Below are 23,218 nucleotides of genomic sequence, written 5' to 3' on the forward strand. Positions count from 1 at the left end.
TATTGTTTGGTTACATTATTATTATAATTATTGAATTACGATAAGATTAAGACGCAAATTATTATTAAATCTAATTCTGCCCACTTTTTGCATATTTGAAGTCTAATTAGCAACACAATCCAAGGAATTCTGAGAACTTGGTTTTAAGCATTATTTTTAAAGTCAATTTTCCTTTATTTTGAAAATGTTATATAATTTAATTTAATGATTTTTTAAATACTATCAATTGGATTTTTGAAAAGGTTAGCATTAAGTTTCAAATGTGTGTAAAAGAATTGAGAGCACAATTAGACTATTATTAAGTTGATCTATCTCTGAGCCTCGTGTCCTTGTAAAGTAAAATGAAATTTTAAAATGCATGCCAGTTTTGCATAAATTATTTATGTGTATCATGTTTTTGAAATATTTTTGTATTGCTTAATGTAAAATTTTATTTTAAAAATCATCTCACTTGTTATTATTTTATATTTTTCTCATGATATTTTCATTTTTTTATAAATTCATTTAAAAAACATCTTTGAATTAAGCTGTTGAATTTGATTTATAATAATAGACTCTATTTTATGTCTAAAAAAGTTAATATTAAATATTTATAATTTTGATTTGATTTATGTATAAACACATGTATATACACACATATACTAGACTTCGCCTCAGTAAGAAAAAATTACTATTAAAATTACATTTAAGAACATTTATTTAATAACTTAATCATAAATTGAATGATAAAGTAATTGGAAATAAATTATCTTTAGTGTTGTGTTTAATCTTCAAACATCATTTTTGTTTGTTTTATTTAACCATTCCATGTTGAAATAATAAAAGACAAACTATCATATTAAAATTTATTACTTTATTAAAAATATGTACATTAAAATTTACAATTACAATAATTAATCTTACTATTATTGCTATTTTTAATCTTAACAAAAATAAACACATCAGACATCTTAAACCCCTTAAGTGGGGAATTTGAATCCTTACACAAGTATAGAAATCAGTTATCAGAGTTGCCGTTCCTTTTTCTTTTGTTTACAAGACACGTATCAGCCCCTACATCGCCTGGTTAGCCTCGTAGGATGCAGAGAACTAAATATTAAAATAATAGATCAGATAAAGAACTAAAAATGCATCTATTTTGAAATGCAGGAATGTAATGTAAGCATAGATTTGCAAATGCATATACCAAGTATTATTATCGTTTGTTTCACTGTTATCTTTAAAGAAATAACAATTCGCAGCAGTGATCTACCATGCACAAAACAAGAATGACCCCATGCTAGAATTTATGTATTGACTACTGATGTAGAAAGATGTTGGGAGCTATAGTGTGGAACACAAACGAACAAGTGATTACCATATTTCAAGAGAGGTAACAGTCCATACCATCATATCAATATTCAGAGGTACATATCCATTGAAAGTATTTCAAAAGCGTAAATTAAGTGTTATTATCATTTGCTTCATTGTTTCTTTTAAAAGAACATATTCACAGCAGAAGTTAACCAAAACCAAACAAAGAATAGCCGTAATACTTGAATGTATAGGACCACTTAAGTAAAGAGGTGTTGAGAGATGTAGTGTCCAGATGTAGCTCAAATAACAACTTTAGACTGATACTGGGCAACGATGGACTCCATCAAGGGATGGCTCATAGACAGATTGGAAACCCAAACTATCAACTCCTTCCTTATCTTCTATTTTCCAGACATGTAACAGTCACTACCATCAAATCTTAGGTAGACACCTGACTACGTCTGGTTAGGCTCATGGGACGCAAACAACTATTAATAGTTTCCAGATAAACACCAAAAATGCATCTATATTCAAAAGATACAAAAGCAGAGAAAGTATTTCCAAATGCATATGTTGTGTTATTATCATTTGCTTCACTACCCCTTTAGAAAACAAACAGATTCGCAACAAATGATCCACTATATCCAGATGGCCTTCATGCTTGGATGTATAGATTGAATATTGATAGAAAGAGGTTTCGAGAGATGTAGTGCCCAGATGTAGCTTGTGTAATAACAAAACACATAGTACTGGGCAACGATGGACTCCTTCAAGGGGATGACTAATAGATAGATTGGAAACCCAAACCATCAACAACTTCCCTATCTTTTATTTTCCAGACATGTAACAGTCCCTACAATCATATTCCAAGGTAGACACCTAACTACTCGTGGAACGTGTAAACAACTAAATATTAAATAATAGTTCATAGACAAACACCTAAAAATGCATCAATATTCAAAATAAGTTAATATAAGAATTGAGAGCATTTAAGTGCTACTATCATTTGCTTTACTATCTCTTAACAAACAGATTCAGAGGAGTGGTCAACATATCCAAAATAAGAATGGCCTCATACTAGAATGCATAAGTTGACTACTGGAGTAGAGGAGTTGAGAGATGTAGTGTCCAGATGTAGCTCAAGTAATAACTAAACAAATAGTACTGGGCAACGATGGACTCTTTCAAGGGATGGCTAATAGATAGATTGGAAACCCAAACTATCAACTCCTTCCCTATCATCTATTTTCCAGACATGTAACAGTCCCTACCATCAAATCTAAGGTAGACACCTGACTACGTCTGGTTGGACTCATGGGACACAAACAAATATTAATTAATAGTTTACAGATAAACAATAAAATGCATCTGCATTCAAAAGATAAAGAAGCACGGGAAGTATTTCCAAACGCATATATTAAGTGTTATTATAATTTGTTTCAGTATCCCATTAAAAAACAAACAGATTCACAACATGCGATCCACTATGTCCAAAATAAGGATGACCTTCATACTTGAATGTATAGATTGGCTGCATATATAAAGAGGTGTTGAGAGATGTAATGCCCAGATATAGCTCAAGTAATAACAGAACACATAGTACCGGGCAATGATGGACTCCTTCAAGGGATGTATAACAGATATAATGGAAACCCAAACCATCAACTACTTTCCTATCTTTTATTTTCCAGACATGTAACAGTCCCTAAAACCATATCAAAGGTAGACACCTGACTATGTCTGGTTAGAATCATGGAACGCAAATAACTAAATATTAAAAAACAGTTCATAGACAAACATCTATAAATGCATCAATATTCAAAATAAGTTGCTTTAAGAATAGAGAGCAACTAAATATTGCTGCTATTTTCTCCCCTAAACCACATCACTATCATTGCTTTACCATCTCTTAGAACAGATTCACAGGAGTGGTCCATATATCCAAAATAAGAACAGCCTCATACTAGAATGCATAGATCGACTACTGAAGTAGAGTTGTTGAGAGATGTAGTGTCCAGATGTAGCTCAAGTAATAACCAAACAAATAGTACTGGGCAACGATGGACTCCTTCAAGGGATGGCTAATAGATAGAGAGGAAACCCAAACCATTGATTCCTTCCCTATCTTTTATTTTCCAGACAAGTAACAGTCCCCACCATCATATCAAAGGTAGACACCTGACTACGTCTGGTTAGACTCATGGAATGCAAGCAATTAAATATTAAATAATTATAACAGTTTGCAGAGGCTCGTATATCCAAAAATAAAAAAGGAATCATACTTGAATGTATAGATTAATAACTGAGCTGGAGAGTGTTGAGTGATATAACCTCTAGGTGTAGCTCAAATGATAACTGAGCACACAGTATTGGACGCTATTCATTTGAGAGGTGTTGTCAAAGGCGCCAGGTGCACTTTAGACAATAGAACCCTCCCTCATATTGTTATAGGCAGAAGGCACAAAAGAAGCACTCATCATACTGAAGTAAGATGCAATATGCATATGTGGCTATTTTAGCATGGGTGTGCATGTATGTATAAATGTACACTATATATATATAAAAGAAAAAAAGACAGCTCAAACTAATGTATATGATTCATTAATGGCTAACCAATCTAGCTTGTCTCTTGCATTCATTTCACATGTCAAATCCATTCATATAGTGTATATGATTAGATAATATTTCACTTTGGCCAAGAAAAAAATAATATTTAACACCTGCCTGCTAGGATCTGGGGTAAGCATGTATCAAATCTGTGATGTTGCCAAACAATTAAATTAGTCACTGCCCTAGCAGCATAACCCTCAAATCATTCACATGGTACCATAAATTAAACAAACAAACAGATACTTAAACTAAAACAATGGGACATATCATCAAGCAAAGGCACATCAATACATGCACAACATTAAAAAAAAAACACTAAAGGAAAAGCATATATGATTGAAGGTAGATATATCTTTCTCTAATTTCCTCCAGGAAGTAAAAAAAAAACATTTTTCGTATTCTTCTCGTCGAATCCACCGCAAACTCCAGCAGATAATAAGCTACATGCTTTAAAAGGAACTCTTACTATAATAGTAAATGGGTATTTTCTAATATGAGAAATGATAACAAAGAATAAAAAAGAAAACAAAAATTATCTAACAGTGGGAAACCATAAGAAATGAAGAAACTCCAAGGACACAGAGCAGTCTGTTTGTGTTTCGCACACCATAGAGCGGATGAGTGCTAACGGCTAGGGCTTAAGTCTATACGAGAGAAGAGAAACCCTAAACTTCGAATATATAGGCTAAGGCAGGCATTTATTTTCGTTAATAGTTCAGGGTATTTTAATGACCTGGATTGGATTGGGTTATGTTTACTGTTGTTGCTGCTAATACTGGGTTGCCTGACCCGAGTTACAAATCAATCGGATAAAGATATTTACATCAACCCACATCGTCAGTTAATGCTGAACCCATAGGGCCCGTTTCTCATTGCGTATTCGAGGTGGAAAACTGCTTTCCAATTTCAAAAGCAAAGCCTAACATTTGATTTTTGGGTTAAAAGTAAAGCCCAATATTCGAGGTGTTCTTCGTTTTTGGTTTTTGTGTTTGGAGATGCTGATAATCAAAATACTTTTATTTATATTAATTATTTATAATATATTTATAATTTATATATTATTTTATTATTTTATTTAAATATTTTATTTCATTATATTAATTTATTTTATTTAAGATTATAAAATATTTCATGTGCAATTGAATTTATAAACAATTTATTAATATAATTTATAAAATTATTTAAATATTATCTAAATTAATTTATTTTTTTATTTTTAACATAATGTTTAAAATAAACATTTAAACGTTTTACCTCAATTTTAAACAACAATACTAAACACATTTTCACAGCACGTTTTAAATACTATTTTTAAACTAAATTTTTAAAAACACTTATCTAACTATAACAACATTGACAAGTTAGTCCATAGTTAATTAACACAGATAATATTTTAGACCAAAAGCTACAATAAAACAATAATTTAATACTAAAATAGAAAAATAAAGCATTTCCACTGTTGCAAGCTTTCTTGTGAGAAAGAACACTAATGATCAGGTTGTTAAAATTATCTAATGAATCAAAGTTTCAATGCTATATTTTGCAGGAATATTATTATTTTCATCATATTTTAATATATCATATAAAAATAAATTAATTTTAATGGGTAATATTTAATTTTAGTAAAGAAAATGAAAAATATTCACTTATTTTGAATAGGCTTTATTTTTTACAATAGTTATTACTCATTATTCTAATTTCAAGTTTAAATTTATTCTATTTATTCGTTATTTTATATCTAACTATCTTAACAAAGGTATTAAATAAGTTATTATACTAATAATTAGTGGCGAATAAATCTTTTTATAATTAATAAAATTTTAAATTAGTAATGGTAAAATTGTACTTTGCCCCTAAATTATAAAAATTTAATTTAATTTTCCAAAATTATAAAGACATAGACTATTAAAAATAATAAAATTACATTTTTACTATCGAAAAAATATACAATTTAATTATTCCTCTCAATAAATTATTTTGGCTTCCCTACTAATAAATAATATAACCCTCATGGTAATCCCTATGATTTATTATTAAAGTGAATAATATTCTTTAAAAGCTAAATAACATTTATTATAATAAATTATTATTTATTTTATTAATAATAGGGTTAAAATGCAAATTTATCATTGTATTATAGGCGAATATTTAAATTTATTATTATAAATTTCATAGATATTTGCCATTATATTTTGGAACTATGAGTAAAATTACCCTTCAACTCTTATGTGATTGAATTTTACTATTAAACTTTGAATTTTATTAAAATTTACAATTAACTTTAATTTTTAATTAAAATTTACTATTCAATAATAAATTTGATGATTTGAAAAAATTGATAAAATAAATTCTTTCAAATATTTTATTTTAATTTTTAATAATAATTTTAACTTATAAACATTAAAATTAGTAAACTAAATTAGAATATCTGAAATAAAAACTTGAAAAATAATACGTATATTGTAAAAGAAAATTTTAAGTTTATTTTTATAAAATAATCATTTTCATTTAATTTTAATAGTATATTAGTTAACTTATTATTGTTAAATATTAAAATAAAATATAAAATATATTTTTAATTAAATTTTATCTTCAAATTATTTTAAATTAAAATGAATAGTAAACTTTAATAAAAATTAACTTTAGTAATAAAATTAAATTAAATAAAAGTAAAGTCACAAAATTCAATAAAAAATAAAATATAGTGATAAAATTATTTATAATCCACAAGGATGATGGCAAATATCAATTAAAGTGAAGAATAGTGATAACTTTTAATTTCCACTTGAAGTATAGTGACAAATTTGTATATTAACTCATAAAAATGTTAAAATAATGTTAGCTTGATTGGCATCAATTTTATTGTCAATATAAGAAAATTCGTGTTCAAAAAGTTGAAATATGTTAAATCCTTTAATATAAAATTAAAAAAGATTATGAATAATCTTAATTATTATATTTTTTATCAATATAGCGATATTCAATATGGTTACTATAATTTCTCCAAAAGTTTAAATCATGTAAAATTTATTAAAAAGAAAAAAATAGCATTAATAAGTAACTCTTTTCGAATAATGATGTTTCTCTTCTCAAAATGGGAAGAGCGTTTTTTTAATATTTAATTTTTATTGATTAAGCAAATTTTATCCAACAAATATTATTCTGTAAAAATATAATAAAGCCCCTGGAAAATAAATTGCACGCATAAAATGAAAATGAAGAAAATAAAAAAGGTTGTAAGTTCTTGTAGTCCAAGTATTGGGTTCTACAACTACAAGTGGACAGGCTGCTTTTGCTTCCTTGGCTGCCAAACAATGCTTAAATTCATGCCTACGCATTTGACTACCCATGATGTCACATGCATCATAACTGCTTTTGCTCCACGCCTTCAATCTCTTCACGTGTTTACAATTTTTGGAATTTTTATTATAGGACTGAAAAATAACTGTTTATAAAAATATCTTATTTTAAAATTTAAATTTCTTAATTCAATTAGTAAGTAAATGAATTAAGTTTTTAAAATTAATGATCTAATTCTTATTAAATTTTCCAGAATAATTTGTTAATGAGTCTCTTTTACGATATTATTAATCAACATCTAATTAAGTTGTTTTTCACATGTGAAGGATTTATTAAAGTCTTTAATTTTTTATGTTTAAAAAGTTTAAATTGAGTCACTAGAAATTGGACTATTCTAATATGAAAGTTACCGGGTCAAATAGTTGGACTAACAATAGTCTTCTCTGTGTATGCAAATCTTTATATAAGTAGTTTTCATTTCCTCCGTGATTATGAATGGTGTGTGTATCATCAAAGTGTTCTTTCATTCAAATTTTTACTTTATATTAAAAAAATTCAATTCAAACTCAAGCTTTAGTTTAAGCACGAACTCTTTTACTAGATGCATGAGTTTAATTTTGGATTGAATAAAATATTTTTAGTTGATTATACAGGTTGGGTTAATTTGATTCGCTTCAGCACATTATTCATCCGTTCAAGGTATTTTTTTTCCCTCGTCTCTTGTTTAGAATTTAGCTCCTGATAAATATAAACATAATTAATTTATAGGAAAAATAATGTAATAAATGTCGATTGAGTCTTAGCTTGATTGATATACGCATGAGAACAAGAGGACTTGAGTTCAAGTATGCATTATCTTCTTATTTATAGATTTGAGAAGAGTTATGAATAATTTTAGATATCGTATCAAAAGAATATGTAATAAATAAGATATAAGGTACTTAAATATTATTTTTAAATTTTTACTGTTAAAAATATGTATTTAATTCGTGGTTAAAAGTAATAAAATGAAACAGCTGATGTTAAGCTCTTATTAGTCAACCTATTTCACTAGAAATATATACTTCATTTTTTTATCTTTCTTTTATTAATTTTTAATAAAGTTTTCGTTTATAAATTTTTTCTCAATTTGATGGACTTTTAAGTTGATATTTTTTTACTGAATTATTATAATTTAATGTATACAATTCAATAAGAATAATTTTAAAAATATTTCAACTCGAGATAATATTTAGTTGAATTTCTTCTAAAATATAATTTAAAATTAATTAACAAATCTTATAACAATTCATAGTGTTATATTTTTTATCGAATTCCCGATGATGATAGTCTAAGAGTCATTTTGGAAGAACCGACATCGTCGGAGACAAGCATGTCTATGATATGAACTCTAACATAGATCAGAGGGACTAAATGTCAGCAAAATAGTATTGCCATAAAGTTCTTCAATATACTTTTGATTTGTATCATTTATATGATCTTATCTATATTATTAAGTCCTCGATTAATTTGATGTCATGAGTTAATCGTGCATCAATTGAATGGAGTAATGATTAAAATGTTTTTATTTTACGAATAAATTATATTATTTTGAAAGTATTTTTTTCCTTTTACATCTTTTATATAGAACTATAAATTTTATTACACGTGTGTATGGAAACAACAAATTAAGAATATAATGTGTGTTAAAAATAACAAACATAATTAAAAATAACACATGAAATATGTACGATGTTAAAATAAAAAATATATATTAAAATTGTTTATCATGGTTGTCATCAATTTTGAGTCAGGTGTCAAGCTAACCTGTCACACTAGCTCAATCAAATACATTAGTACAAATAAGAAGTCCTATCACATGCATATATGTGTGAAAACCATAAATTTAGAACACGAATGTTTGCATTTAAATATCATACTGTGTGATAGGATTTCTAATTAATAATATAGATATACAATTGATATAGATAATAAAGCGTGCATAATAAAATTAAAATGTATAAAAGTATTAAAGCTGAGGTTTAGTTGAGTAGTAAATTAAAAGTTTTATTAATGCAATTGATTTGTATTCAAATTTTATCGTGCTCATATTTTTATTGATTTTTTAAATAAAAAGATGAAAGGGCCTTTGAATAATATAACTTATTTTAATTATAAAATATATTTTCATAATTTCCTTAACTAAATTGATGATCTGATTGAAGGTAACATCAACTTAGTCGAAATTTAAATAATATAAATAATAAAACAATAAATACGAATAATAGGATTTAAACCTAAAATATAACCATTTTAACATTTTTACTTTATCATTTTAAAAAAAACTCTTTTATTATTTACTTCAATTTTCACTCACACAATGCATAAAATATATATTTTTTAATTATAAGAAATAGGTAAAATCTTAACAAGAACGTAACTAGAATAATTTGAACCTAAAACACATTTAAAAGAATAAATAACTTAACCATCTTGCCGTTCACAATGCATGAGATATTTAATCAACATCCAAAATAATAGTTGATTTACAGCTATTAACGGTTCTAAAGGTTATGGTAAAACTAAATTAGGTTATTAAATATTCACAAACCTAAAATCCGTGTTTGGTATTCTCGTATAAATTTATATAAGTTTTATAGTTAATAATTTATTTTGTCATGTTTGTATTCATACTATACTCATATATATATATACATATTTATATTTTTATGTTCCTGTTATATTTGTATCTATAATTTATATATATTATGCTAATAATTAATTATATATTAATATGTTCATACATGCATACTGTGTCATTTTTTTGTCTCGTTTATGTTTGGTGTTGTTTATTGTAATGATTGAATTTAGAGAATGGTTTGTGATTGGTTATGTTGTGTCATCTATTATATTATAATGATTTAATTTAAGTAAATATATATTCTAATTGTAATCATATTATATTTTTTTGTGCTTACATTCTCATAAATTTATTTAAGTATATTGTTTATTTAAATATATTGAGGATTGTCGATTTTTTTAAAAAGAAAATTTGAAGTGTCGTTTATTGGATAATTAGTCTATCTCTCAACAATTAAATGTATTGTTTTCAAGTGAAGCTTTTATCTCTTGTACTTTGTCGAGAGTCAGCATGTCAGGAGAACGTGCTCGATGAGCCTAGTTCACAAAATTGGGAGTGCCTCGATTAATGGATTTACAATACTCGATGGAAAGATATTAGTATATGAATTGAATGACTCGACAAGTAAATGGCTTATATACCTTAGGTTGGTGATTTGAGTCCCCCCTCTGCACGCAAGTGAGTTCCATGATTATTCACACGCCCTATACTGACATCTCTCACTCAAGTCTTGCGGGTTTACTAATTGAGGAGCTCTCGAGTTTTTGAATCAAGTCTCAAAATATGTGCTTACGGCACGCTAGCTCTCAATAGCATATCAAAGATAAAACTCTCACTAAGAGAAAATATATTCGGTTATTGATAGACCTATTAACTACCTGACAACTAACAATTTTAAAACTTCTCTCGAAAAAAGATAGATGAAGATTGCAGAATATTTAAAAGATAATAGCTATAAGAAGATAACAGCGCTCAAGGAAAAAAAAAAACTTACTGTACTGGCTCTAGTGACACGGCGTATGTATACAATTTTCTGCCTCCCGCCTTTGCTATTACTATTCCACTTACTCGTTACTCATACACTAAATTATTCCATCATCTCTAAACAATCTTTTACCTTGTTCCATCATCTCAACTTTTAACTTTATTCTATCATTTTCAAACTATTTTCTCACGAACTTGCCTCAATATTTTTCCAACCACTCAAGCATAAAAAGTTATATTTCTCAATCTTCAAGTGTCGGCTTCACCTCTTCCCTCTACAAACTTGATTAATCTATTAAATAATTCAGCAACTCAACTACTTCATTAAAATTTTCTTAAACTCATATATGAAAGAAAAAAATGCGAAAGGAAAAAAATTAACTTATTTTTCCAAAAGAAAACTTTACTACATAGGTATTTGTATTTATAAATTTAAATTTATATGATTTCCTTTTGCAAATTAGTAACAAATTTCAACAAAATTAGTATAACTAATTCAACACATCAAATTATTTAAACTAAAAGTTCTGTCATATAAGCTTAACAAATTCTAATAAATTCATAACATATTCAGATTTATTTAAAGAAAAATAATTTTGCCATATTTAATTTATTCTATGTCGTTGGTGCCAAAAAGTAGTCAGGTCTAAAGATTAATTCCTCATTATGGTACCTTCATACAAGATTATGTTTCTTTTCTTCTTTTTTTAGTATTTCAATCAAATTGATGTTTGCTTAAACTCTTTTCTAATTTCAAAATTTTCCTGCTTTTTATTTTTTTGGGTTCTCATACCTTATCTGATTTTCCATTATTTCCGTCTTTTTTTCTCTTTTATCATCCAGAGCTGAGAGCTCGAAAAAACTTACTTTCTGCATTTTCCCCCTTTTCTTTTGGGTTTGGAATTTGGATTTAAGGTGTGATGGAAAATTTGGAGAAAAATAAAAGTAAAGCGTTGTGAAAATTCTGATAAATTAAAGAATTTTAAACTAACACGTAAAGAAAAAAGAAAAAAAAAAGAAGAAGAAAGAAATGGATCCGTCGAAGAAAGTGGCGGATAGGTATTTGAAGCGCGAGATTCTTGGTGAAGGTACTTACGGTGTTGTCTACAAAGCCATTGATACTAAGGTAACCCTAAACCCTAATCCTAAATCTCGTTCTTTCTTTCTTTTTTTAATAGCTTTTAAAATTGAATACAGAAATAGAAAAATTAGGTGGAATGCGTAATTATCCTTTTTCTCTCTAAGGTAAATTATAAGGATCAAATAATTTAGTTCATTTGCTATCAACTTTGTGTTACTAAAAATTTTGTCACTTGAGGATCAAATAATTTAGTTCCTGTGCTATCAGCTTTTGGTTACTAAAAATTTTGTCACTTAACTGAGTGAAGTGTCTGGAAAAGAATTATAGGATTACTTCAGATGGAGATTTTGCTATTTCGCCTCTGCAGTCTGCACCCCCTTTCACTTTTTAAGCCAAATGCCATTTTCTGAAAGTGGACCAAGCAACACTGGTTCCAGTTACATGAAGCTAGTTGCAGTTCTCTTTACTTTTCATAACTGTTCAATACAAAACTGTTTTCTAGAATTTTTGGCTGGCTAAATTGTTTATTCAACTGTTATAACTGCAATTGTTTGCTTGTTTGGTCCATTGTAGACAGGACAGACGGTTGCAATTAAGAAAATTCGGCTGGGGAAGCAAAAGGAAGGGGTGAATTTTACTGCACTCAGAGAAATTAAACTTCTTAAGGAGCTTAAAGATCCAAATATAATTGCTTTAATAGATGCATTCCCACACAAGGGTAATTTGCATCTTGTGTTCGAGTTCATGGAGACTGACCTTGAAGCTGTTATCCGAGATCGTAATATATTCCTCTCACCAGCTGATATCAAATCTTACATTCAGATGACTTTGAAAGGGCTTGCTTTTTGCCACAAGAAATGGGTTTTACACAGGTCTTGTTTCGGTTTGCACTTAGCCTAGTTTTGTATGGTTGCTGCTTCATAAGTTGCTTTACCTGTTGTTTTGCTTTACAGGGATATGAAGCCGAATAATTTGCTAATAGGATCCAACGGACAACTTAAACTTGCAGATTTTGGTTTAGCACGCATATTTGGCAGCCCAGATCGTAAGTTTACTCACCAGGTAAGCTTATAGCTGCTAAGTGGTGTTTTCAATTTTATCAGTACTGACTAATTGGTGCTCTGAATAGTTATAGCATCTTCTTTTTTCTCTCCATAATTTTATAAAATTTCTGTTGTATCTTGGATTAGTACGTTCTTTTAGGAATAAACTTACTTTGTGGCAGTGCTAACTTCTTGACCTTTCAAAGAAAGTCCTCACAACCACAGCTCTCTTGTTTTCTGCAATCACTATGTTTCTATGGGAAAAGTTTAGAAACTGGGTTTATATTTGTTCTTGTTTTCAGTTTTAACTTCTTGTTTTCTACATTATGGCTTAATTAGTTATGTTGGAACTAGGTTATGTACACAACATGCATGTTGTTTTGTAGTAAATATCATTGATATCTTGTGTTATATCCATTATTTCATTGGACCCTTAGCTTTTGTCATTGATGTCGTTATCATAGTATTTTAAAACAAAAAATGCAAATATAGCTTGTTTCGTAGAGAGACACCAATAAGATCAGCAAGGGTATTTGTCCCATCTTTTCTTGTTCTTTTCTTGGTATTGCATAGTTTTTGATATAGAAACCTGCTTATCTATTTATTTATTTACACATTATTGACCTCTTCTTGAAAAGTTATTGATTTGGATTTAACTTACTTGTAAGTCTGTGGAACTATAAATAGGTCTTTGCTCGATGGTACAGAGCTCCTGAGTTACTTTTCGGTACCAAGCAATATGCTGCTGGTGTGGATGTTTGGGCAGCTGCCTGTATATTTGCTGAACTTCTCCTCCGTCGACCATTTCTGCAGGTAAACCTTTTGTATAGTCAAAGTTCTCTGGTGGTAGGTTTATCTTGTTTTGATGTTTGCATGATGTCAAGTTATAGATTACCTTATTTATATATTCCTGCTGGTTATAGCAGTCTTTTTTTATATATATAATTAAATGATGGTATGTGATGATTGAATCTCATTTTTCAGTTTTCTTCTTTTATCACGTGGCCTTACTAAAAACATCATCACCATCATCAAGTTATAATCAAAACGAGTCATTGCTAAATGGCCATTTGTAACTTGTTCTTTTATCTGGTTTTTGTTCAACTGTGGGTGACTTGATCTTCTTTTTAGTTCCCGAGAATATTCACTTGTTCGGTTTCTTAGGCTTATTCATGGTATTATTCAAATGAAGATCAGATCAGAATTGGCTGCTGGTGCAATGCTCTAATGACATGCATGTCTCCAGCAGATATAAAGTATTGCAGGCTGTTTAAGGATGCCAATGATATGTTTCAAATTTGTCAAAAATGTGAATGATTGCGTTTAATGCATGTTTAAACTGAACTTTGTGTACTTGCTTTAGCAAATTAAAGACTGCTTATGATTAATTGAAGCCATTTTAACACTGATTGTAGGTAGCTTGGCTATGCTTGATAAGCATTTGGTTTTAGTTTTATGTAGCAAAAGTCCTTGGTCTTGCACAGTGCATCAGTGTGATATTTCTTTCCTAGCTTGTTGGATATCCATCAGAAATTTTGTTGTATTCATTGTTCTGACACCTTATATATATTCTGATTGGTCTTATCTTTAGCTCATGTTAGAGGTGTGGATGATAACAGTTTGATTCATTTTGGTTTTGGAAAAAAAAATACAGTAAATGTTAAAAATCAAACTAAAGCTGAACTGAATACAATATGTAACCAGATCGACCTGAACCAACTTGAACTAAATTCCATCTGTTTGGTTTTTCGGTTTTTTAAAATTTTTAAAATATATTTTATATCTTTTACTAATTTAGAAATGTAATATTTATTTTAATAGTATAAAAACTAAACGCAAATTAAAATTAAATAAAAATAAAATTTGGTTCAGTTCGAATAATTATGGTTTTCTCTTAATGAACCAAAAATTTTCATTTTTACATCGAATCCTATAAAAACTGAACTGAAACCAAACTGAACATTGTGGCTTGAATTGGTTTCTCATTTTCTCTGTTTTCTGATCAACCCTACTCTAGAGACGCTGCTTTCCCTTTTCAATGTTAAGTGTTAGACTAGAACCTTTTGTTTGATTGCGTTATGAGCACTATGTAAATTGTAGTTTCGGTGTTACTATGGATTATTACATTGGGTTTTGCTGACTATTTGTCATAATTGTCATTATAGCATGTGAAAATGTCTTTTTGGTATTCATTTGACCTATGATACTTATACTCTTCATTTTCTCTGAAGTATCTGTGTCCAACACACATTTAGAGGTGGTATTGGGGTATGGCCATCCAAATATATGGAAAAACTTGGAAGAATTTCAGCATACACATATCAAACATACACTGATGTGGTTTAGGGGGAGTAACAGTAAATCAATAGAATTATGCTGAACAAACGAATAAGAAGTTGGAACTCTAGAAAACATAAAAATATCTTCTAGTTTCTCTCCATTAATTCGAAGAAAATAATAAGAGTATTGTGGCTGTAAATATTCTACAGCTTATTAGGCTCTCTTTCAAATAAGGTTTTAATGCGAACCCTTTATTTAAAAAAGATAACTAATACTCTTAGCCCTAGATTTAAACCCTAAAGATATCTAATAATCCTAGCCATTCTTAACGTAACAGTAAAGCTCCTGCTTCACATACCCATATTTGAAAATCATCTCAGAATCCAGCTCATATGTGGTTTGTTCTTTTTGGTTTTCCTTTATTATTATGTACCAATGCTCGCCGATTTGAAGTTCCATTCCTGGTATATTTTCTCAATTTTCTGTGGTTCAACGTCTTACGTTTAATAGGGTACAAGTGACATCGATCAGTTAGGAAAGATCTTTGCAGCTTTTGGGACACCAACGCCCTCTCAGTGGCCAGATATGGTATACCTGCCTGATTATGTAGAATACCAATATGTTCCTGCACCAGCTTTGCGTTCATTGTTTCCAATGGCCAGTGATGATGCTTTAGATCTTTTATCAAAGATGTTTACTTATGACCCAAAAGCTAGGATTACGGTGCAGCAAGCATTAGAGCACAGGTATCAGGGAATGTTTTAATTGGAAATATAAAGAGAATGTATGGTTCTTTTCTAATGTTTGTTCTCTTGTTTAGGTATTTTTCATCTGCTCCTCTACCTACAGATCCAGCTAAGCTCCCTAGGCCTACCCCTAAATCTCGTCCATCAGATTTTAATCCCCAGGAAGGTCCTACTGTGCTTTCTCCCCCACGAAAATCTAGGAGAGTAATGCCAGATCGTGACAGATTTGAAGGTAATTCCAACCAAGTGGAGAAGATTGATGACCATGTTGGTGAAGCAAGACCGGCAGTTGGTGACCATGCAGGAAAGAGTGACCAGGTGCCAATGTCAGTAGATTTTTCAATCTTTGGGTCGAAACCTCTCAGTAGACCGACAATTAACAGGTGAGGCACTAGCTATTTTGTGGTAATGTCATAATGTTTTTTTTTCGTCCATAATTTCCTCAAAAGCATGGGAATTGATTCAAATGTGCAACACATAGTTCAACTTAAAAATGGAATTTTTGAACCTTGTATCAATAATTTTAAATGGAGTAGTTTTCGGATAAAGTTGGACATAATATTAATATGGCTTGGCCTATCCAAATAGGTTAATTAAACTATATCAAGCCTTTTCTGTTAAGCCTTCATCTAGGGTTATCCTTCTGATTTCAAATTCTGCAAAGTTAGAGAAAATTCCTCATAGGTTCATCATTTCAAATTTCATAAGAGAGTTTTCTCCAAGTAGATTCTCTCTCTCTCTCTCTCTCTCTCTCTCTCTGTGTGTGGTGTGTGTGTGTAGATAGAGCCTAATAGATTTATCTTCTTTTAAGTTGCCCTTGATAAGCAATGCTCTGATATTCTTTGAGTTGTGGGGTGGGTTCATGTCAATTGCGAGCTTGGAAGATTTCTTATTCTTTTCTTTTGTGGAGAAAATGAGTAGGCTTTATGAGGGGGTGGATTTTTTGGCCATAATTTTGAGGGTGGGTTAGCCTTTTTGCGTGCTGCTAGATTATATGTTGTTCGCCGTTCCCTCCCACCCCAAACACAATATCATTTAAATGTGCAATACCCAAACCCAACCCCAAAAAGATCCCTGGCCACCACCTGACCGGACCCAAATATTAAATAAAATTTTGTATTATCTTACTTTTTACGAGATTAATAAAATACATCTTACAAAAATTAAAAATATCCAACTAAAATATACAAAAAATAGTTACAATGTTATAAAATCTTATAGCAGCTTAAAATTTCTAATTAAAATATATAAATTAAAAGAGGGGTATTTTGGTAAAGTTTTCAGGGAGGGGCAGTGCGGGTTTGATCAAAACCCAACCCCGATCCAACCTTTGAAAAGTAAAATTAAAAACCTGCCCTGGTCCAAACCTGAGTTTCAAAAAATCAAAAAGAAGTTCACCCCTATTGAGTCCTATTGGATTGGAACGCTTCGGGTTTATTTAAATTGACCTCGTGAACATGTTTTTAATTGTTTGCAAATAAGCTTTGATTATTTGTTCATGAACATATCCATTTAATGATCATGAACATATCCATTTAATGTTCATGAACAAGTTCATTTAATTTAAATGAACAAACATTAATACAATTTTGTAATTTTTAAAACACGAATGGAACATGAAAAAGCTTAAAAATAAATATACTAACACTAATAGAAGTTTTGTCATTCAAGCTCGGTTCATTTATAGCATAAATTCCTACATGTTAGCTTCAATTATATAAGTATTTGTTTTTATCCAACAATTCTTGCAAAAAATATCAACCAATAGTCTTCCTGTACTTAAATTTTTTTTCTAGATGTTGCAGTAAGCTGATGTAAGCAATGCATTTATATTAGATTAGATAGTCATGCTATATCGATACGCAGGTGATAAAAAATTTCTAAATGAAATCTGAACCTTTTACTGCATATCTAGCAGATGCTTCTAAAATGTCATTTATAGTGTTAACCTTAATATATAAATCATAAGTTAGATAAACGACAAGATTGTAATTAAGTGCATTAAATGAGATTTTAGAATATTTCTAACAACCTTTGTGAAGTCTGACTGTGAGAAACTGTCCATGTAATAAAGAAAGGGCATGAATTAGGAAATTGAATAACTTATTAGCAAATCCCTCTTTTGCCAAGTAAGTTTTGAAGAATATCCGTGTAGCATCTTATATATTGTATTTTACCATATGGTGTTTATTGTATTATGAATCATTGTTGATTTGCTTCGCTCATTCACTGATTACTACAAGGATTGATGTAGGTTGTGAAGCTCAGTAAAGAGCATTAGTCCTTGTAAATATTGGCTTAAATTGTTTTGATATCTCTGGTAAATCTTTCCCATAGTAATTGGGTTAATTATAAAGTAATTTATAAATTACACGGTTGCATATAGGTGTCTCTTCTGTTTTCATAAGAAAGAAAAAATCTCTATAGAAAAATCCTATGCATGTGTCTTTAAATTTCTGTCTTCAGTTCATGTTGTTTACAATGAAGAAAATTTAGAATTGTGCTTCAGGATATGTCGGACTAGCTTAGTTTGTGCATCATGGGAGTTGGCCTTCTACTTTGTCAGTTTGCTTTGTTTGCCTGTTATCTTCATACGGTTTTTGTCTGCCTAATTTTTGTTTCATTTACTTTTATTCTCTTGTTACTGGTGTAGAAGGTTTTTTTTTTTTTTTTTTTTCTGGGTGTAACATGTCATGCATATTTCCTTACTAGATTATTAATTGTACATGTCCCCCATTGAGCTGGCCAAGTGTACTTTTCTAGTTGGATGTTTGTATTTTTATGGGTTGGGGGTAAAGGAAGGTGTGCAAGAAAAAAGGGATCAAGAATGGGGAGTTTATTTAGAGCCTCTTCATTTAACATGTTAGATCTGTTGAACCATTTATTTACCAGAATTTCCTTGTAAGCCCTAATTAGAATGAACCAAACATAGAATATCCGCCATTTTGCTTTTTGTAAATCTACTCTGCATTTTGTTATTGTTTTTGTAAAGAGCCTATAGGTGATTGTTATTGTTGTTGTTGTGTTTGTGATTAGCATCTTCTTGTTATAGGTGATTGTTGAATTTTAAAGGCATGATGGGTAGGGTTTTTTGTCATTGCCTCTTAACTTAGTATTATGGACAATTAGAGGTCTTTGCACCCCTAAAAAATAAAATACAGACTTGACTGTTGAACTGTTGATATGCAGTGCTGACAGATCTCATCTGAAGAGGAAACTTGATCTCGAATTCCAACACAATGATTAAGTAATATACATACGTATTTGTATCCAGTCCAAGAATCTTTTGTGGTGACGTGTTTGGGCAGCCTGGATATGTATGAGCTAACTATATGGTAAGCTTTTGTTGACACGATCACTCTGGCCAGTCTCCTTTTCCATTTTCTCTACACCTAAACTCAGGTTTCTTAGTTGTTAATGCCCTCCATGCCAAGAAACAGTTACCATTGAAGCTGGAGAGTTTTTTTTTTTTTAAATAATTTTTTCTTGACTGAGTTCTTATAACAGCTTGATGGTTGTAGTTTCAGTTGGTGTGAGTGAAGAGTAGCAAGCCAGTGGCAACAGGAGGCGATAAACCATGGGGTTATTAGTTTAAAATCTTGGGTTATTTGTTAGCGTTAACTTCACAATATTGAAGGCAATTCTATTCTATTTTTACATTTCTCCGAGTGAAGTTGAGGACTGAAGACGGATATTGTATTGCAGTTGCTTTAGGATTCTGTTTTTTATTAACATCAAGCAACTGTTTTTTTTTTTTTTTTTATTTATAAATTAAATTGGAAAAACATTTAATATTTCATTTTCTTAATAATTTTTTGTTTTCATTATATTTTTCCTCTTCTATTTTTTATTTTTTGACCAAGCAAACAAATTCTATTTTTGGTCATTTTTAATGAACATCATAGACTTATAGTTTTAAAAAAAAACGAAATTTATAGATTTTGAATTTAAATTTCAAACATTTGATTGAGGCATTAACACGAGGTTCACTATTGTAGGTGGATATTTTATTTAAATTTTATGTTAAAATCAAATTTAAAAAAAATATTTATGTCAAATGAATAAATTGTCTAATTAATTTTTTATTTAAATATAAAAATATAGATACGCTACTCGTTTGTGTCCCTTATTATATTATATATATAAGGAAAACAATAGAAATTTAAAAAGAAATTTTACACCATAACAATGGTTTTTATTTATTTACAATTTCAAGAATTCGATATAATTTGTTTACAACATCTTTTAAAATGACATACTGTGTCACAGGGTTTTCACTCATTTTTATAGAAAACTGTGTCACGACATACCAGCTAGTAAATACTGGTCTCTTTCCAAGCCCAAATACTCATTTAACTAAACATAACATGAAAAATAGAGCTGATAAAAATTTTCATTTCTCTCCCACTACTGAAATATGAATAAAGAAAGTACTACAAGATCAACATGATCTGCCATTTAGCATTCAAGAAGAAAAAACATGGAGTTTTCCAAGATTTTATACCTGCGAAAACAAGAGGAAAAAACAAAAAGAAAGATGCTTAACCAATGGTCAAAAAGAATACAAAAAATGATACAAGTTTATAATGCTGCACTATAAATGTATCTTCTCTCGTAAAGACCTATTATTTGGTCAGCAACAGCCCACATTATGGCTTGACCGGGCGGTATCCGCATGAGCCGAGGCAGCAATCCTTTCCACAAAGCTTGAAGTCCTTCCTCGGCATATATCGTTTGGATTGCATGGATCATGCCCTTATACTTCAACTCTCCTCCATCTCGACTCTGAGCCATCAGCCTAGTTTTGACAACATCAAAGGGGCCGGTACATATCGGACCTGCTGTTCCTGCAAGGAACCCTGATATCATAGACTGCCATGGTTGGAGGACTTTCTGATCACCTTCATGTTTCTTCCACAATATCACATCAAAAGCATTCTTGGCTGTAAACATTGCAGCTTGGTTTGTCCCGTTACGCATCACGGTTGGGGCAGCTCCTGCCCAAAGCCCGAAGATGCCTTCTTCATGGATGATTGTTCGAGCACAATGTATGGGACCTTTGTACTTGAAAAGTTCTGGACTTAAGCCTTTCTGTTGCTGCAGTCTAATTTTCACCACCTTCACAATCATAAACCAGACCAAACTTCTAAGTACATATAGGCTGAAAAAGTGCTTCATTGTCCTAATCTCGACATAATATTATGCACCTATGGAAAACACATTGTCTAAAAGGAAACGAGAAACTAAGCATGAAAGACGCATCTTTGGTACTTGAACTGAAGTGTGAGTATCAGAGGGTAGATGTCTGAAACAGTTACGTTTAATTACTTCCAAGTTGTTCTTTGCATTTGGAAGGTCCTCCAAGGATACCTTGTCATACATATATCCAGATATGTGTCCAACACGAGTTCATATCGTTAAGAAAAACGAAGAGTCAAAGCAATATAGATTCCCATTTCAAAAGAAACAAACCTAGAATCAGTTCGGTCAGCGTATTTTCTCACCTAGATCAAAGAGTCCTAACATCTCAATCAATAATAGTGAACTTCATTTAAGGACTTAGGTTTCAATTGAGCATGTCAAAACCAGCAATTTAGAACTTCACTCTCTCTACTTGCTTGTGACAAAATAATAATCTCGCCATGTAATTCTATTTTCATTATGTTTACAAGATTAATCCAACTGTTAGTGTTTTCCCCTTTACATGCAAGCTTGATCTCACAAATTGCCTTTTGAACTAATAAAGAAATTACAAGGAAAGCTCTTAAATTCACATGCAGACATTTTTAAGTTGACCAGAAATCACTAATTATCATCCTTTAGCTGCGGTTGCTCTCCAAAGAGATAAACGGCTAGCTATAAAATCCCCGACCTCTTTAATAAAGGATGAGGTAGCAACCTCCCCACCAGTTATCATCCATCTTAGTCAACATTATATGGCCAGAAACTTAATATAAAATGTAGTGATCAATTATCAATTATGAATCCAAAAACAAACCGAAAGCGGAAATGCCAAGTGCAAGTCTATCAGAAGATTTGAAGAAAAAATACGTTAAAGCTTCCCCATTCTTTATAAAACATTAATTCATGAAAATGAGTTCATATTCTCGACTTTCAAGATCTAAAAAAAGAACCCAAACCATAAGGCAAAAGGCTGTAAAAAAAAAAGAGGAGGACAAAACAATGAGACTAACCTCAAAAGGGGTGACAATAAGCAGGGCCTCGAGAACCCCGGCACCAAAACCAGCCAAAACCCTGCCCTGGTTACTCAAGGAGCCAGTGGTGGAGTCCTTAAACGCGCTTTGCAAGACGGCATTGGAACCCATCCGCAGCGCGTACTTGAAGGTCAAATGCGTGGCGAAGGGGGTCATGCCTTTCCAAAGAGCCCGTACCCCTTCTGTACGGGACACGGTGGCTCCGCAGTGAATGATTCCCTTGTAATTGCCTTTGGTATCTAATTGCAACCTGGTCTTAATGACATCAATCGGCTGTAAACAACAGGCTTCCATTACACCACCAAAGGAGCCAGAAATGGCTTTCATGTAAGGAGGGATGGATTGCTTGTATCCAGACTTGGGGTTTTGGTTGGTTTGAGATTCATCCATGGCTATGAGATTTGAAGTTTATTGAAGTTAGGAAGGAATGGGGAAGATGGAGAAGGAAGAAGAGAAGAGAAGGGAAGTTGGGGGGAGTTTCTCTTCCTTCATAGATGATATTATGGTATGGTTTGGTTTGGTTTGGTGGCAGAGAATAGAAGAGATGCGCGTTTGGAATTATGTTTGAATATTTTATTGACACGCAGCTGCGGCTGCGCACGTGATATTCACTTCAACTTATTTAGAACTTCAAAGACTGGCCACACAGGTCAAAATTAGACATCCTTCCAACCACTCATGCCCCTCTTCTCCTTTCTACCAGTTCTTGTCTATTGCGGTTTATTATCTCATACTTAAAAATATGTAAATTAATCTCTAAGTTATATCAAAAGGTAATATCATTATTTTATTAAAAATTCAATCTATTTATACTTTGAAGTAATTCTTAAATAACCAAGTAATCATATAGCAACACGTAATATGTCACATTTATTTCATGCCACATTGATAAATATTTATAAATTAAAAATTTCAAAGAAAATAATAATTATTTTAAAAACCAGTTGCTCATATTCATCTTAGACTTATTTTTCTAAAATAACTATAAAATTTATTTAAAATTTATAAGCTATCATATTTTTCTGAAATTATTAAAATTATTT

General features: G+C 30.5%; 2 protein-coding genes across 4 annotated transcripts; one reads left to right on the plus strand and one right to left on the minus strand.

The window, feature by feature from the left end:
- The first annotated feature begins 11,333 nt into the window (after positions 1-11,333).
- On the plus strand, positions 11,334-19,692 carry LOC108456922 (cyclin-dependent kinase D-3-like). 2 transcript variants are annotated; one of them, XM_017755662.2, is made up of 8 exons: positions 11,334-11,936; positions 12,465-12,763; positions 12,845-12,953; positions 13,622-13,747; positions 15,725-15,960; positions 16,035-16,343; positions 19,150-19,295; positions 19,488-19,692. In XM_017755662.2, the coding sequence occupies exons 1-7, from the start codon at positions 11,841-11,843 to the stop codon at positions 19,205-19,207; spliced, it is 1,233 nt and encodes a 410-aa protein (XP_017611151.2). In that variant the 5' UTR covers positions 11,334-11,840; the 3' UTR covers positions 19,208-19,295; positions 19,488-19,692. The 2 variants fall into 2 exon arrangements, with proteins under 2 accessions (XP_017611151.2, XP_017611150.2); XM_017755661.2 differs by having other exon boundaries at positions 11,338-11,936; positions 19,482-19,692.
- A 636-nt stretch (positions 19,693-20,328) lies between these two features.
- LOC108454657 (mitochondrial succinate-fumarate transporter 1-like) lies at positions 20,329-22,760 on the minus strand. Of its 2 annotated transcripts, XM_017753188.2 has the most exons (3): positions 22,155-22,760; positions 20,583-21,078; positions 20,329-20,464 (listed from the first exon to the last, which is right to left on the minus strand). In XM_017753188.2, the coding sequence occupies exons 1-3, from the start codon at positions 22,563-22,565 to the stop codon at positions 20,394-20,396; spliced, it is 978 nt and encodes a 325-aa protein (XP_017608677.1). In that variant the 5' UTR covers positions 22,566-22,760; the 3' UTR covers positions 20,329-20,393. The 2 variants fall into 2 exon arrangements, with proteins under 2 accessions (XP_017608677.1, XP_017608678.1); XM_017753189.2 differs by having other exon boundaries at positions 20,329-21,078; positions 22,155-22,745.
- Between the last annotated feature and the right edge of the window lie 458 nt (positions 22,761-23,218).

Source organism: Gossypium arboreum, chromosome 9, assembly GCF_025698485.1.
Source record: "Gossypium arboreum isolate Shixiya-1 chromosome 9, ASM2569848v2, whole genome shotgun sequence".
Taxonomy (NCBI): Eukaryota; Viridiplantae; Streptophyta; class Magnoliopsida; order Malvales; family Malvaceae; genus Gossypium; species Gossypium arboreum.